General features: G+C 35.9%; 1 protein-coding gene across 6 annotated transcripts in view; it reads right to left on the bottom strand.

Annotated features, from left to right (window-relative positions):
- Window positions 1–1901: 1901 nt before the first annotated feature.
- PDE4D (phosphodiesterase 4D) overlaps window positions 1902–17052 on the bottom strand; it is a 306758-nt gene continuing 291607 nt past the window's right edge. For all 6 annotated transcript variants that reach the window (XM_041470893.1, XM_041470898.1, XM_041470896.1 and 3 more), the window contains 9 exons: window positions 15985–16078; window positions 11851–12023; window positions 10800–10898; window positions 10547–10711; window positions 8788–8887; window positions 4992–5146; window positions 4363–4485; window positions 3715–3897; window positions 1902–3154 (listed from right to left, as the gene is read on the bottom strand). In XM_041470893.1, coding sequence (XP_041326827.1) covers window positions 2741–3154; window positions 3715–3897; window positions 4363–4485; window positions 4992–5146; window positions 8788–8887; window positions 10547–10711; window positions 10800–10898; window positions 11851–12023; window positions 15985–16078 — 1506 coding nt within the window. In that variant the 3' untranslated portion in view covers window positions 1902–2740. The remainder of the gene's footprint in view (window positions 3155–3714; window positions 3898–4362; window positions 4486–4991; window positions 5147–8787; window positions 8888–10546; window positions 10712–10799; window positions 10899–11850; window positions 12024–15984; window positions 16079–17052) is intronic.

Below are 17052 nucleotides of genomic sequence, written 5' to 3'. Positions count from 1 at the left end.
GCATGGCACAAAAAATAAATAACACATTTGAAAAGAGCTGTCAAAGCTTTCTATAAAATCCATTTCATTCAAGTTTTAAACTTCTGAATGCTATTTGTTCTATCTATATTCTTTCATTATCCTTTTTTAATGACACAAAACAATTTAAGAATTTAAATACAGCATTACTGAATACAGCAACTTGCAAGCTAAAGTGTACAGTTATAAACTAGGTGATTCTTCTTTTTTCCTCCCACTCAATATCCACTCACTGCATTTTTTATGGCAAAAATATTCACAACACGTAAAGCCACTTGTAAATTGTATTGTTTTAAAGCAGTGTACAATGCTAAAACACACTTTGGCAAAAGAGGAAAAAAAAGATTGTACAGTGCATTATATCCCCAACTCTAAGAAATGGTATAATTTTCTATGATTTGATTGTCCACATGTACAGGTGTATATCTCACAATATGGTTTTATGTTCATTTACTTTCAATTAGTGCAGAAACAAAACCTTCCAGGTCCTACTGGTTCTTCTGGAATTTATATTGCTTTTCCACTACTGAGGTTCCAGGCACTCTTGGGGGCTGAAATGACTTTTAGATGGATCAGATTCAGCAAGAAATAATGAAAAAAAAAAAAAAGGAATTGAAAAAAAAAAAGTCGAAACACAAAAAACCTCAGTAGTTATCTTCATTCTTTTACTCCTTCTGCATCTTCTGTGCTAAAGCCCTGTAAGGGCTAATGGTAAAGAAAATTATGACCTGGATGTAGAAGAACGCAAAATTTATTTAAAAGTTGAACTATTAGCCAATTTAAAAACAGGTTGTTATTGTAGATCTCTGGTAATTTAAAAGTACCTGCATTCATATCTGCAAATTTGCTACAAAAAGAATCCAAAGGGAAAATAATGGCTGCTGCTATCACCTTTTGTTAAGAAATTATCTTGATATTGTCATTTTAACTGAATTTTGCAGTGTAGGAGTCTGTTAGCCTCCCTAGGCAACTATTTCCCATCTTCCACACTCAAAACTACAATTCTAATGAAGAGTAAAGTGGAGGAAATAAAATCTCTTCTTCCATGTGACCAAACATCAAGACTGAAAAATGACAAAGATGAACTCCTACCTCCCTTTAGCTTTCCAAGTTACGGAAGCTTTCAGTACCAATGAAACTGGAAGGTAGGATTCCCTTAGCACAAACTGCATAAAGGATGAAGAGATACAAGATTGAAAGAATATGGAGAAAACTACAACTCTGATGATGCACTGCTTGCTTACACAATAATATAAAAAGACAAGACTGGCCGGCTCTTCTAGCAAGAAAGACATGAAAAAATAACACTAATCATCACTTTTATGTTGTACACCTCTCAGATTAGCAAATGCTTTAACTAGATAGCTACCCAGATTAGAAGTTACTGGGAGTCATAAATTGGAAATATTACACTAATGATTTTTTGCACCAGAACAAATATTCCATACATTGTATTAGTCTGTTCTGGTTTAGCAGTCTATAGCTCCCAGAAAAAAAGCAGTCTGAAAAACCATGTTTCAGAGGAACAAAATTGATTAGAATAGCAAAAGAGGTGCTTTTGTACTGATGACAATTCATTACTCTTTTCACAGGCTCTGGTCCTGTAAATCCTAATGTTAGTGGTCCCACCTGGTATCACCAGGACCACTTCTTGTAGTAAGACAGAGTTGGCAGGATCAGGCTACTATGAGGGCAAAAGCACTGTATAAGTCCACTAACATATCTGGGAAAATTGTGATGGAAAAACAAATAAACAAAAAAAGCTATCCCACTGAAAAAATTAATGTAACACAAAGAATACTCATGGAACTCACTAATATATAAAATAATAGACATTTATAGCTCAATATTACCATGACATTCTAAGGTGCCCAAAAATTACCAAGCAATTTTAAGGGGCAAAAAAAAAAAAAAAAAAAAAGAATTAAAGAAAAAGCCCTACAAGTATTATCCAGTGTAGTACAGATTTGTACTGAAAACTTGTAAGTTACTCTTTGGAGAAAAAAAATACAACAGTGGCAGATGAAAGTGGGATTTTTTTTTTAAATATAATACCTTGGTATATTTAATAAAAGTGAGCTCTAGAAAAGATCTCTCTTTCACATATTATACAAAATGGAGAGGTTAGTGCAACCCACTGGGTCACATTTTTTTCAGTCATGTCTCAGAAGATTAGAAATTAGAAAATTATGTAATTTTCACAGCTTATCTTCATGTTGGTAACAGAATCCATTTGTGTCCCATCATTTTTGTGAATTTGTTTTCCAGTAGGAACCTCAATGTTTTTTCTGTCTGTTTCCTCTACAGATGAACGTTATCCACTGTCTTACAATACAATACAATGAATTCAAAAACTATCAAAGCACACCAACATTCGTTTGGCAGGTGGTACTCCTCTGAAAGCATTGGCTTTATTTAATGGAATCTGCCAAATAGGGACCTTATTAAAATGTAATTTATGGATGTTCTCCCCCTGCTTTCTGATGGCATGGAGGTGAAAATTCTGTTTGCAATATTCCTGAGTGCCAAACTGAATCATCAACTTCAGTTTTGATCAACAATCATTCTGGCAGATAACACCAAATTCTGACCATGGTTGTGGTATGTGACATATACTTTGGAAATCATTGCCTACCTTTAAAAAAAAAAAAAGAAAAAAAAAAGAGAGAGAGAGGAAAAAGAAAGGGAGTGAGCAAGAGAGAAAGAGACTGCGTTTTCATTGTTATGTGTCAGGAGAATGTTCTTCTACCATACAAGGCTCTGCTGTTTGGTTCTCCTCCTCTTCCACTTCTTCCCCTACTTGCTCATCAAGAGGAATTTCAGTGGATTCTGAATCCTGGGTGCAAAGAGTCTTGGAGTCACTGAAGCTGGTGTCTTCTTCTACTTGACTTCCACTGTCCTTTTCAGTGTCTGATTCACCGTCTTCCTCCAGCGTTAATTCAAACTGGAATTTTTCAGTTTGACCCTGCTTTCCCTCTTCCTTTTCTTCAGGAGCAGGAGAGGGACTTCTAGGGATTGTGCTCTGGTACCATTCTCGATTGTCCTCCAGTGTATCTAAGATATCCTGGGCATCCGGGTGAACAAGATCTGCCCATGTCTCCCACAAAGGATGAACAATGTAGTCTATAAAACCCACCTATTTCAAATAATGCAAGAATATGATTACTCACAGAGAAATGAATAAGTCATGCAAAGCATGAGAAATATAATGCTAGGAAGAGAGACAAGATACATTGCCCTTAGAGGTGGCTGAAAGGAAACCATACTAATTTATATAACAGATAAGGTCTTTTACTTTTCAGAAGTCTGATTCAGGATATTGGATAACAGCACGGAAAGGATTTGTTTTCAAGTGAACTGCACATTTCAAACAACTCCACTGCATCTAGTGAGCTAAATACCTGCTTTATATTTAACTACATTATTGAAGGAAACCCCAGTCAGCTGTACAATTATCTCTTTTGGCACGTATGCTGCTTTTCAGGTCAGGACAGTGATGGAATTCCTTCAGCAAACATACTGCCACGCTCTACGTTTTCACAGTAAAAGTCTCAATTTGCCTCACTTACTACTGAGGGGCTGAATTAATTAGCTTAGAGGAAGAAAAGTAAAAAGTGCATTCAGAAATTGCTCAAAACATGACTATGTAGCATCCTTTTCTTCTAAAAGGTTTAACTGCCTTATAAAATCCATTACCTGTGATTTTTCTACAGATGCGTTGTGCTTATCACACATGGGACTTATCTCCATTCCCCTCTCTCGTTCTCGGTCTCCCTGACGGAAAAATTCCTCCATTATTCTATCTGTCCATTGGCGGTAGAGATGGAGTGGCTTGGTAGGGTTGCTCAGATCTGCACAGTGCACCATATTCTGAAGAACCTAGAATACATTGAACACCTGTGGTGTTATTGCACTGAAGACAAGCAGCTCCTTTTGTATTTACATTTCTGGTGACTGTAAAACAAAATCTTGAAGATACACATAATGCAAAATTTATTCTAAACAGCCAAAAATTAGGTGCTTGCGTGATTTTCACACTTGCAGTAACAGCCATGAATTACCTGGCTTCTGCCACTATAAAGGTCACAAAACCCTTGTGAGAAAAAGAATCACTTTTTGATAATTTGAAGGGAAGGCCAAAGCCTCATTTAGTCCTGAACTACCCTAGCACTTCATTAGTCTCCCAGAGAATCACTTAAACCATGTCATTAGACCACAGAGGAAACAGAGGGAAGCAGCGAATCATGGTGTGAAAGAGACAGCTCTAATCCATGCTGGAGAATGGGGAAGACAATGTTATTAAGTGTGTAATACAAGTGAACATTTTCAGATGCATTTCCTTACTTGAATCCTGTCTGAATAGTTATCAAGAAGCAGGACACCAGAACTGGTCACTTTTTTAGTTTCAACCATAGTTTTTAAATCAGCCAGTAGATTCATGTGCTTAGACATATCTGTTGCAAGTACCTAGAAAAAAACCAAAAAAAAGAACACTATGTAAATTATTCTACTGGAATTTTTAGAAACATATAAATTGAACATATAAATCAACATTTTTTGGAAGGAATTCAGCTTCTATGTCTGAATACATGATACAAGTAAGAGTCCTGTATGTTCATAACAGTAGGTCCTCATATTATTTTTTTTAAGAATCATTGTTCAACATTGCTCAGAATGAACTGATCAGCCCAAATTCATTATTAATTCAGTAGCAAATTTCTGCCTGTAATGGTAGAATAGCGTCATGTCAGTACAAAACCAGCTTGAAACAGAAAAGTATGCCTTCCAGAAATGCACAGAAACTGAGTGAAACTTAAAAGGACCCACTATTTGTATTTGGCTAAGATATGACAAAACTTCAAACTTTCACTTTATTGTTCACGGGCCTGATGACATGTCATTTATCATAAAATGCTTCCGTGCTTTATTACTCAATGGCCTAGCTCTATGGAAGACCAAGTCTTAAAACTCACAATGTCAATGACCATTTTCCTCAACGACTGTCTCTGTTTTTTGGTCAAATTCTGGAAAATGTCACAATTTTCTTCCTGCAGCAGCTTGAAACCCACAGCCAAGTGATGATTCTCCAGTACTGATGAGTCATTGTACATCAAGGCGAGTTCAGAATCTGCAATAACAATTGCAGGGCAGAACGTTACTAAAGCCTGTGCTTTTACCAAATCCCTTAAGATCTTTTTCAAATTCATTACATGCATTACATGTAGTAAATCTTGTTAGATTTACTGATAAACTTTTAGAACATTAGAAGCAGCCCTGAAAGTTACAGAATTGTTCACTGAGTAACTTACTAGGTCAAGCCAAAGTTGAGCAAAACAAAGAAAACGCTTTGCAATGATGCAGGAACACGTGTCTGGAGTGGCAAGTTAGAAAAAATATAAGAAAGGTAATTTTTAGAATAAATTTTAAAATCTGCAAGAGGTAACTTAGAAAATATTATATGCATAATATATGCATAAACACACCTCAGCTAAAACACACTGATATCTTCTCATGCCTCTCTTCGTCACAACACCTAAAATTCTACTGCTAGTCAAGTTTCAGCTTCCCAGCACTTTGACCTTGGAATACACAGCTGAGGCTGAGGCTTTTCTGCAGGTCTGTTGCAGAGCACAAGCTTCTTGATTTTCAAATCATGTCTTTCTGCAGTTATCTAAGATGCTAAGATGCCTAGTGAACTAGCCTTACAGTCGTTAGTCCATGACAACTGAAGGCTGGTAGGATGGTAACAGCTATGCTTGTCTTTTCCATGTAATGTCATGTGGTGTGAAACTGCAGGCAATGGCTTTGAATGCTGCCTTGTGTTTGGGCATGGTGAGTCCCTGATGCTGTCTGTAATAGTGTCTTCACCAACGGAATTATTCTTACCTCAGTCACCCATATGACTGTGAGAATAACACACACTTCCCAGCCATGCCTGTGCTAAGGCACACATGTAAGGTCAGCTTAGACCTGCTGAACAGACAGCTCTGAAAAATCAAAGCAGTTATGAAACTGTCTGCACAGCTTTAGCTCTAATCCAGGAATACTGCACAGTCAGCTTGCTTATGCTTTAAGATACAGCTTGTAAATAAATCTATCATAAAAAACTCAATTAATTTTTTTGCGATCATACTTCTGTGCTATAATATCTTCTGTTTATTGCAGCTGTTCTAGCCTAAGTCTAAACATACATCAGTCTATTCCACTCTCAGTCCTCTTTTTTTCTTTTACACCAGCTATATTTTAAAATGCCTCTGGTTCAATGGGAGGTCTCTAAAAGCTTTGATCTTCAGATTTCATTAACCTCATTATCTATTCTCCTGCTGTCTTCCTCTCCTGTCTTGAATAAATCGATCTGTTGAATCAGGAAAGTCTTCCTCTGCCTTTCCTTATCCCAAAGACAGCAAAACCATAATAGCAAAAGCAGAAAGAAAGCAAGTTTGTAAAATGATCTTTGTCTTTCACAGAACACATACAAAGCTTGCATACTTGTTTTTCTCATGCAGAAATAACGCACTAGTTTATTTTCCTTTCAAACAGCCTTCTGGTTTGCTGCAACTGCAAAACACTCCACATTGCCAAAATACTTTGGAAGAGCTAGAGCTACAGACACAGCTAAAATGCACTCAACTTCAAAATGGATATAAAAATGGAAGAAAGTTCCCCCTTGGTAACCTCTGTAAGACATTGTAAGATTCAAGAATATTTTTCTGGAAGGACAGAGTTACAGTGATAAAATAAACATCTCATCTGATGCTAAGGTACTTCATATTTGTTTGTTATTTAATAACATTCAAGAGGGATTCATTTAGTCAATAACTCTGTGATAGACTTTATATAGGAAAATAATAGAAAAGTCATAAGACTGACTATAAAAAAAAGAAAATATGGGAAATATGTACACACTTTAAGTAACTAAGTCTATCATGTTTTTTTTAAATGCATTCTTATATTTAGTGAAATCTTAATACATTGTTTGGTTCACTGGTGAAACAAGATTAGATGGAAGCGAATTATCTTCTAAAGGTTAAAAATTTTGGATTTGAGAAGTCAACATTAGACAGATCTTTTTCTGTCTCTGTCCCTGCAGTTTCTTCCTTGTACACAGAACAATTTAAAATAAACAAAATCTCTTTGTTTCTTTCAGCCTTGCAACAGCTGAAAGCTTCAATTAGTGTTTTTACTTGACTGACACATAAGCCTCCTTTATCAAAAGCTGAATTAAGAGAAACAAGATGTATTTTTTAAGCGGGTAATTATCAGCATGAGTATGACTCCTACACTAGCTGAATTTCAATCTGTCTAACTAGAAGTAAAGCACCACTACTCATCCCTTCAACTAAGTCAACACTCTTAAACCTAAACAATTAATTGGTTTCCTCACAGAACCCTGGAGCCACCAGTATAACCTGGTACTCAGTTTCTGACTCAACAAGCAATGAAAAAGCTTTACTTACATGCGCCCACTCTTAAGATTCAATTAAGAATTCTTTGGTTTTGGCACAAAGCTTGATTCACTCTCTGCCTGCACTGCTGAACTGTACTGGTCTCCAGTAAAGCACAAAAAATCCAGAGTCAATCTTAATCCTCTTTCATGAGGATGAGTCATCAAATTCAATTTAATTATAGGATGGCCCTTAGGCCATTGAGACAAACAAAACTAGGTGCAGGCTAAACTGAAGTGCATGTCTTATTTGAATACACAACAACAATGAGTCAGAAGAGGAGCTCCCTTCTTCCAACTCTACTGTTGATTTGGGGTCATTCTATTTTAATACCTGTGAAATAGATTCTGCCCATGTGCAGAAGTGACAGTATCCATAAACGTGCAACCAGATGGGTCAAATACACAACCCTTGCATGTTTCCATTTCTGTTGCTTTTTCTTCTTTTGTGCTTGGATTATTAGTATTTTTTAAACTTTGCACTTCTGGGTCATAAAAGAAGTTGTCAGAGAGCAGAAGAATTAACATAGTATGATGGAACTGGTACTGACCTTCAAAGGGCAATAATAGTGACAGAAGGCAGCAAAATCCAAGCAAGTTGCCACTGGGGCAACAAACTATTGAGTAAATATGTCATGATCAGGTTCAATAAAGTTAACAGTGTTTTTCTTTCAGTAGATGACTGAGGGGATAGAGGTTCAGCAAGGCTGCCAACAACTGCCTTGAGGAATGCAGAAGTACACTGGGTTTCAAATTTGGAGATAACATTGGGGTCAGAAAAAACCAAACATATTTATTATAGCTGCAGAAACCGGGTGAGGAAATTCAGTCTACAAAGCATGAGAGATCAAAAGCCAAGTACAGGATCCAGGCAGAGATTGTTCTGAGTGTCTGTTTGCTAAAAAGAAACTTGCTTTTCTGATTTCTGAATTTCTCTCCTTAGTCACATCATATGTTTCTAATATAAACACATAAATTCTTGTCTTGCTTTTCTTTTTTTTTAATCTTCCTTCATTCTCTTCCTAAAAATTGAACTATTTAATGTAAATCAACTATATTTCCAGGAGATAAAACATGCAATATATTGAAACAATGCCAGTTTATAGCTCATACCTTAGTAATTCTTGCAAGAGTGTACTATGTAAATCATTTCTAAAGTTAGAAAAAAGGCAAAGTAATATCAGGTTTAAAATATAAACCTCTATCTATTTACTGAGAAAAGTTAGAGGTAGAAGCAAACAAAGAATGAACTGGTGGTATTTTTCAGGTGCTATGTGCAGACCTCACAGCAAAGTCTTGAGAAAACCACTAAACATCAAACTTACTTGTGTTGATAAGAAATTGGTTTGAAACCCCAGGATGATCTACGTCATGTATTGCACTGGCAAAAATTGCTGCAAGAATCTCCAAATCAGTGAACACCGCCTAGAATATAATGAAACAGAAATGACAATCACCAGTGGAAAAAAAAAATATTTTCAATAAAAACGATTGAAAATAATACTTGAGTCTGGATGTGAGCAAGCAAAACACATTTGAAATGTACCAAGATCTCCAGAGACTTTACATACAAGCTATCAAACCCTTGTAAAATCATCAATTATGTAGAATTTCATAAATATTTCAAGTTTGGCCAAAGTGATTTGTAGTTCATACAGAGGGCATCACTAAATTCTGTCATAACTGAAGTATTTTCAACTTCAGTCCGTAAATAAATCTACCTTTATTAGGCAATTAAGTAGAGGTTTCTAAGTTATAGCACAAATTAAATATTTCAGCTTGACTCCTGTGTATCATCCTGTACTTGAAAGATGCACATCTCCTATATAATGCTAAAGGAAATAGTGACAGACTACACAATATCTCACTTAGCATTTACTGATTTTCCATTTTTATGAGATTATTAGTAAGATAGGAAAAGAGGACTGCAATGGACTTGGAATGTCACTGAGCCCAGTGCCCTGCAGTCAGAAGCACCCACAAGAAGCAAATGCTTTCAAAATTGATCAAGAACAGCTCAGAAGTGCAAAGACCAGCAGTGGCACTGGGCAGACACTGCCATTTCACCAGCTAAAGCTCTGCTGAGAAGAAGGCCATGAAAAAAAACAGATCTGAAAAAAAAAAAACCCAAAATTTTACTGATGACTAGATCAGCTGTGTGGTAAAGCCAGGGATGTTTTAAGAACATTATTTGATCTTTCTTCTTGAGAACAAGAATATTTTTCTCAAGAGATTTCCAAGTCTTTGAGGATCCAAACTTGCCAAGGTCCACTTATAACCCTCTTTTTAAGAAGACGGTAATACAGATGTATTCAGTAACATGACATATTGACCATTATAGGAGAGTCAAAATGCAGCCCTTCTTGAAAATGAAGGTAAATCCTTTTGAACTAATAAAATTCCTACTGCTTCCTTTACCTGGATTTTTCTATCCATTTGCAGGGATATATCAACATTAACATTTTCTATGTTAAGACCTGAACTCTGCTTAAAAGAGGGAAAATCTCCATCTTTAACATCCTTCTACTTCAGAGATTTAAGGTCTTTCAAGAAGAGAATTGCTACAAAAAGAGCAGATTAATTGTTTTCCCAAAAATTTTTGAAATATTGGGGGAGGGAAGTGTAAAAAAAGAGCTAGTTCAGTGAAAATTTAGTACATGTTCCAATCTGTTTTAGAAACAAATACAAAAGTAGTCTTCCTGGATAAGAATAAACCTTCCTAAGAAATTCCACTTACTCACTTACTGTGGTTAGGTAGAGTCCCATATGGGAAATAGCTACAGAACAGGATGTTCTGTAATAATAAGATGGTAAAAATATATGCATTGGTTTGCAATGAAAAACATTATGACAACAAAAATTTCCATGATTTAAAATGAAGTGACGTTTTCTGCAAAATATTTACATGTAACTTTGATCCTCACAAAATATCTTTAAAAGAACAGAATTAATTAAAGAAATGCTAAGATTTCTTTTTCCACTACAAACTTTGTGGAAACTAAGATCTTTAATATTTAGTTTAGGAGACTCTCAGTGCATCCCCTTCTCTCATGACTGCTACTTTTCTTCTTCAGTGTAGTTTACCTCTAATGCTGGGGTGGATAGTAGGACATGGGTTGACTGAACAACATCTGCAGCATGTATGTTGTTGTGGTATGCCACATCTGCATGGTAATGGTCTTCCAGGGTCATCAAGTAAGTTATTAAAGTATCTGCTGGAATCTTAAAAGTTTTTAACAAGTCCCGCTCCTATAAAAGTAGAGGAAAAACAATTAGGTTTCAAAGCACAGAACAGTCTCCAAGATAAGAAAAAAGCAGCATGACTGCTCATACTTGCCTGAAAAATAGTGTGCATGATGACAGTCAGAGGTCTGTTTCCAGATAACTCTGCTACTCTGAAAACCTGAAGACCCCACTTGTTCAAATCTTCAAGTTCCTAGAGTAGAATCAAGCAATGAACAGGTTAAAATCTAACACAAAAATTCCTGCAATTTTTCAGAGAAGCAATTACAAACAGAGGGCTCATTAAGACCTGGCCACTATGCAAGTTACTTCCTAAACTTTGCAAGGGCTAAACTTTAAACTCTGCAGCTGCTACTAATCTTGCAATATCGAAATTTACATCTACCCATTTTTCAGATTTAATTTTACTAAGCAGGAAAGACTGCCTCTTAAGTGGATTGGCCCAGAGGGAAAAACTCTACAGTATCTTGAATGAGTTTAACTGACACACTTTGCTATCTCACTGTCCATTGACAATGAAGTTCAGTGAGGAGGAAACCTCCAGAGATGCAGCAATTCTGCTGCTCTCTCCCTGGTTCTCAGAAACACTCTTCAAATAAGATTCCTGAAAATGTTAGGAGAGGCATAACTCGATCAAAAATCCCTTTATATCAATTTTCTGTTACTACCAAGTAGTTAGGTGCTGGTGCAAAAAATAATAAGAAATTTCATTAAAAAATAAGAGAAAGAATGCACATAAAATGATACAGCTAAAAATAGGAAGGGTAGTTCTAATGCTGTATACCCTTGTGCATTTTTTAAAAATAAGTTTGCTATCTTACATTTTCATTCATGTGATATTATACAATATGTTTATTCTTCAATCTTCAGATAATATTTATGAATAGGAAACTTTCTTAATGCATACACAAATGCTAATTTACATTCTATCTCCAGATGAAATTATCTTCATGCTGAAATTAACCCTTATGGTCTGTTTCTGATTTTGCTTGCTATTCTTCCTCTCCAATAAATTTGGATTATTTCAAGTGATATAAATGCTTGGTGCTGCAGCTTGAAATCAATGTGTATAAGCAGAGGATGAACAATACAGAAAAATCCACACTCTGCTCATATAATTTCAAGGACATATATATATTGTCTACCTTGGCAAGGACATCTTCTTGGTCTGTTTTAACTCCAAACCTGGGAATACTGGAATTAGTTAGGCTGGAGCTGTGCATGAGTTTTTTGACTCCACTGATCTGGGACATTGGCCTCTTCTTTTTCTCTTTCTCTTTCTGTGTTGGAGAAGGGATTTCAACTTCATGTTGCTTGTCTTCAAAAGAATGAATAAAAAGAATATAATTTATAAAAGAATTATAAATATTATAAAATTGACTGTTGAATTGCACCTTATGGACTTTTTAATTCTTAGAAGAACCTATTTTAAGATTTAGATTCTTTCTATCAAGATCACTAAACTCATGAAAAGTTAAATATAGACCTATACTTCAGTAAAAGCAGATCTCTTTTACTCAAATTGTCTCATTATTTCTGAATTGGCTTTAAAAGCAACTTGTGACTGTCTGATTACCACTTCTGCCATATCCCTAGTGCTGTAGAAAGGGTCAATCATCTCAGTATAAAAATGTTATTACAACCGCACATGAATACACTTCGCAAGAAAAAATAATTTTCTTTCTTTTTTTTCAGGAGAAACATTCTCTGAAATTGTATTTCAAAAAGTGTCTATGTGTGTCCTCATGTAAACCTTTAGAAAACTTTTTCAAGACTTGAAGACTCAAAGAATTTAATACTTGTGGACTGGTCCTGTCTACTATGACTGTACAACCTGGAAAGGCTTTTGTGCTTTCCAAGCCACATTACAAGCACTTTGGATTGCTGGCAGCTCACACCACCAGTGCAGCATTTCTGCAGCTCCCAGCTAGAGTCAATAATAATGACAAAATGAGAGAGTGCTTTGTTAACCTCTAAATTTTGCTGTGGGCTTTTGGCTCCGTAGCAGTATCAGCAGCATCACTTAATAAAATTAATCAACATACGTGCCAGCAAAACTTAAGACAAGAATTAAACTGAGAGTAAAATATATTTAGGCAACTGCCACAGGATTGCTGTACAACCAGTATGGGGTCGTGGAGCACTGCAAACACCTGCTCCAAAGAAACCCAAGTTAGTGCAATGAAGGGCTTTTCTGAAAAAAAAAAAAAACTATTAGGAACATGAATTATTTTTTGCTTCTTTTATTCTTACTGTATTTCAACCAAGAGTTTAATGACTCCCTTCAAATTACCTCTTTTTCTTTGTTGAAATGTACCTCCACCTTTTCTAGACCTCAAGGAATATATGAGTAAAACTACAAAAATCCAGAAAATATGTTTCTGACACAGGAGATGAGCCAAAACAGCTAAAAAAAAACCCTTAAGCCAAAATAAAATTTAAAAAGAAAGTAAGAAAAGTTGTGATTTTTACATGTGTATTTCTTTCCTTTCTACAATATTCATTTCCAATACAGACTTTGAAACCAGATGAGGTTAGCAAGTCCATTTCTAATTATGAGCTTTTTATATGTTTGCTTCTTCCCTTTTTACCTGCCTTTTTTTTTTTTTTTAATTGCCCTTTAGCAGATGCATTTAATGGACACCTCAAATTCCAAACAAATCACAATGAAGAAGAGACTTTGGAAATGTCACCAGGTTGTAGCTTACAGCACTGAGTCCCTGGTACTTCACCACTCTCCTTGTAAGGAGAAAAGGGGAGGCAGAGCGTGGCAGCCCTTGTCTGGTGCAAACTGACAACAGATGAGGAGCTGTGACTTGTGCCTGTGCTTTGATGTTTATGGTTTCAGCCATATGCACAAAGTTTAGACCCATCAAACAGAGGTTCGCTAGCTGAGCTGTCAGACTAACTCAAGTGAAAGGAAGTGTCTGTCTGAATGACTTTAGATCTCCAGAGAAACTCCATGGGACTGCCTCTGCTTTTGCAACTTTGAGCACACAGAGCTGTGCCCATCTGAACATCCAGAAAAGACAGCTTGCCGTTTTCACCCTGTTTATGCTATGCTCAATTGCAGGTTCTCAAACATTTTCCATTGATAGAAAACAGATTAATGATGCTGAAAATGGAATCTTTGCATATTATTATACACAATGTAGGAGCCTTATGTCTTATACACAGATTATATTTCTTATCACTGTAAATAACTTCAAACATTCATATAGCCCTAAAGGAAAACATTTCGATTAGATGTCCCAGCTCTTTTCAAATTCTAAAGAAAGATTTAAATTAGTCTCAGATGGGCCTGTGGATTATCATAGCACTCACTGTACAGCAGGGCCTGAGATCCTTCAGTTTTTTTTTCAGACTAAGTTTGTGCTTGATACTTCTGGTCAAAATAATTATCAGGGAAGAGGCATTAGTGAGGATGAAGCTGTACCATCCCAAGAAATCTTTAGGCAGTTCAGATTATTTTGGTCTGACATAAAGTGTTTACAGTATAAGAAGTTACTGATACAATTCTGTTATGAAAGTTAGGTTTTTTTTGTTTTGTTTTGTTTTTTTTTAGTAAGGAGAACAGAAAACCCTGTTTTCTCACGACACTTTCCTAACTTACAAATGTGAGAAATTTTGTAGATATTGTGGAAGTAAGTTGTATATTAAAAAAATAAATTTGATAATAAACTCATTAAATACTTCCAGGGAGAGAAAGTTTTATCTTTGCATAGATGTTCAGAACCTATATATTTAGACTGCATATTTTGAAACTATACAATACATCTGTAGATGAGGTGTTTTCGCTATTGTGCTGGTCTTATACCTACAATTCTAAGTATCTAGTTTTTCATGCAGACAGAAAACAGTATCCATGGTCCAGTAAATTCGAAGTGATTGCCTTTCCAGCCCTCTTTCTGCTCGTGACTGAGATCTCATGCCAAAGGCTGACGGATGCATTTCTTTACCCTGTCAAAGTAAGTCTCAAGCTTTCAAGTGAAAGCAAGCAGAAGCTGGCATTGCAGTCTCCACAGCCTAAGTGGGTCATCCTTTCAGGCAACTGCACACTGTGGTTTTCAGGGCACATGAAGCTGGGCAATACTGCTTGTCCATGACAGGGGCTTGTCCCTCTCCCACTGTCTGAAACGCTGCTGTGCTGCAGCAGTTGGCACACTGCTGCAACCATGGGCCAGCTGAACAAACACATTCAGCCATCCATTTTGGACAGGGGGACAGGATAAAATGTACTTCACAGGAACCCCACTTCTTTCAAAAAAGCCCCAAAAAGCACCAGCTATGGTATCTCACACAGAATAAGATGGATATTAACATGTATGACTGTCACTTTTTAAAGCACTTGTTACCCTAATTTAGGTGTATTTGACTGTGCCTCTCTTATTACACTGTCTTTATGAACCAATGGTAGTTTGCTCAAAACATGTTTTGAGATTGGTATAGTAACTTTATCTTCATGTTCAAAATCAGCAATATGAAAGTTTTCTTGATTTTCATGAATTTTAAGGGGAAAAAAGCGCCATGGTTAAGGAACCATATTGTTTGTGATATTGTGTTGGGTTTTTGTTAATGCTCACATCCTAGCATGCCAAGATCTTGAGCTGCAAAAACTTTCTGGAAAAAGTCTGTTCAGATGTTTATTTAGTCACATGCACCTAACTGTGCATGTGCAAACAGGGAATACCAAAATATCTTAACTGTTTGCTGTAAGATTTCATGAGGAAACCTGTAAGGTTTCATGAGCCGACTGAAACCTCTGCAATAATTCCAGTAGGAAAATATAGTGGTAGAATTCTTTAATGCGTAAATATATCTATAATTACCACTCTGAGACTAGCCAGTTGGTTAGTGCATGGTGCTAATAAAGCCAGGTTGTAGGTTTGAGCCCTGTATGGGTCATTCACTTTAGAGTTGGACTTGATGATCCTTGTGAGTCCCTTCCAGTTCAGAAGGATATTCTGTGAATCTCTCTGATTCTCTATAATTCATTATATTAATTTCTTAATAGGGCATCAATATAGTAGTTGTAATATGTATATGAATATTAATCTGCAATTACACACACGGGGAAATCACCTACACAAATTAACTGAGCTGTGAGGAAGTGGATCTACCTGATCTCTGTGCACAAATGCTGACAACAATATGCTAAATGCACAGTTTCTGAAAGCAGAAATTAATATGGAAAGCCACTTGCATTTAGGCTCTAACAGAGCCCAGAGAGATAGAAAAACCCCCCAAAGGCAAAAAAAGTTAACACTTCATAGTCTTACCTAAGAAAGTGTTTGATATATATTCTGAGACCTGATTGCCTGACCTGCTCATTTCAGAGAGGTGGGTTAGCTCACGGTTCAGCATTCTTTTAAACTGGAAAAGAAAACAAAAAAAGTGTAAAGTTAGTTACATCAATATATATTTTAGTTAGAATAAGAAAATACAGTCACTTTATAACTGGGGAAAGAACATGGCATTAAGAATATATACTAAAGTAAGACAACTGTGAAAGCAGAAATCACATGTACCAATGATCTACCCAACCAACTTATTAATGGATTGGACAATGTCATTCTTAACCTCCTAAAATACACCACAGTGATTCAATGACTAAGGTACAGTGTCCTACTAGTAACTGAAAACTCTAAGGCATTTGCACACACACAAGTTGCAATATTGTCTTTCCAATTTTTTTTATTTTAATTTGGAAGTAAATATAAATGTATTTATGTTGGAGCAGTTCTCTACTAGTTTTCTCACAAGATTTGCAAATTAATCTATTTTTGCATTTTTTGCAATTCATTAGGTAACATTTGAAGTCTATCTTACCTCTCATCGTTAATCTACTCAAAATTACTTGACAACATTGCTCCAAATAATCCAAATATCTTATTGATTTCATACTAGCCAACATGAAAAGAAGTAGGTTTTGTTGTCTCTGAACCAAAATTATTATTTTCAACCAATGAATTGACCATTCCACTGTCTCAGAAAACTGCACACATCTCCAAGAAACATTGGGGTAGAAAATACCCATCTGTGGAAACACCTTCCATTTCCCTCTTAGTTAGCAATTCACTCTAGGCAGTCTATAGGATAGAAGCAGATACTAATATTCCATTAAATGTATAATTGATTAGGTACACATCACTGAGCTTTTCTTGATTCCTTCTAGACTCCAGGGTGAAATGATATCCTGTGGTATTATGCTTCACAGATTAATTGCATAATACAGCTCTCACTGTCTTAAATGCATTTTCATTGACTATAGCTCTGCCTTGATATTACCAACAAACAGAAGGCAGCAATACTTACAAATAATTCCAACTCTTGCCAATGAAAATTAG

Source organism: Pyrgilauda ruficollis, unplaced genomic scaffold (assembly GCF_017590135.1).
Source record: "Pyrgilauda ruficollis isolate IOZ18807 unplaced genomic scaffold, ASM1759013v1 scaffold25, whole genome shotgun sequence".
NCBI lineage: Eukaryota > Metazoa > Chordata > Aves > Passeriformes > Passeridae > Pyrgilauda > Pyrgilauda ruficollis.
This window is presented reverse-complemented; position numbering and strand designations above follow the sequence as displayed.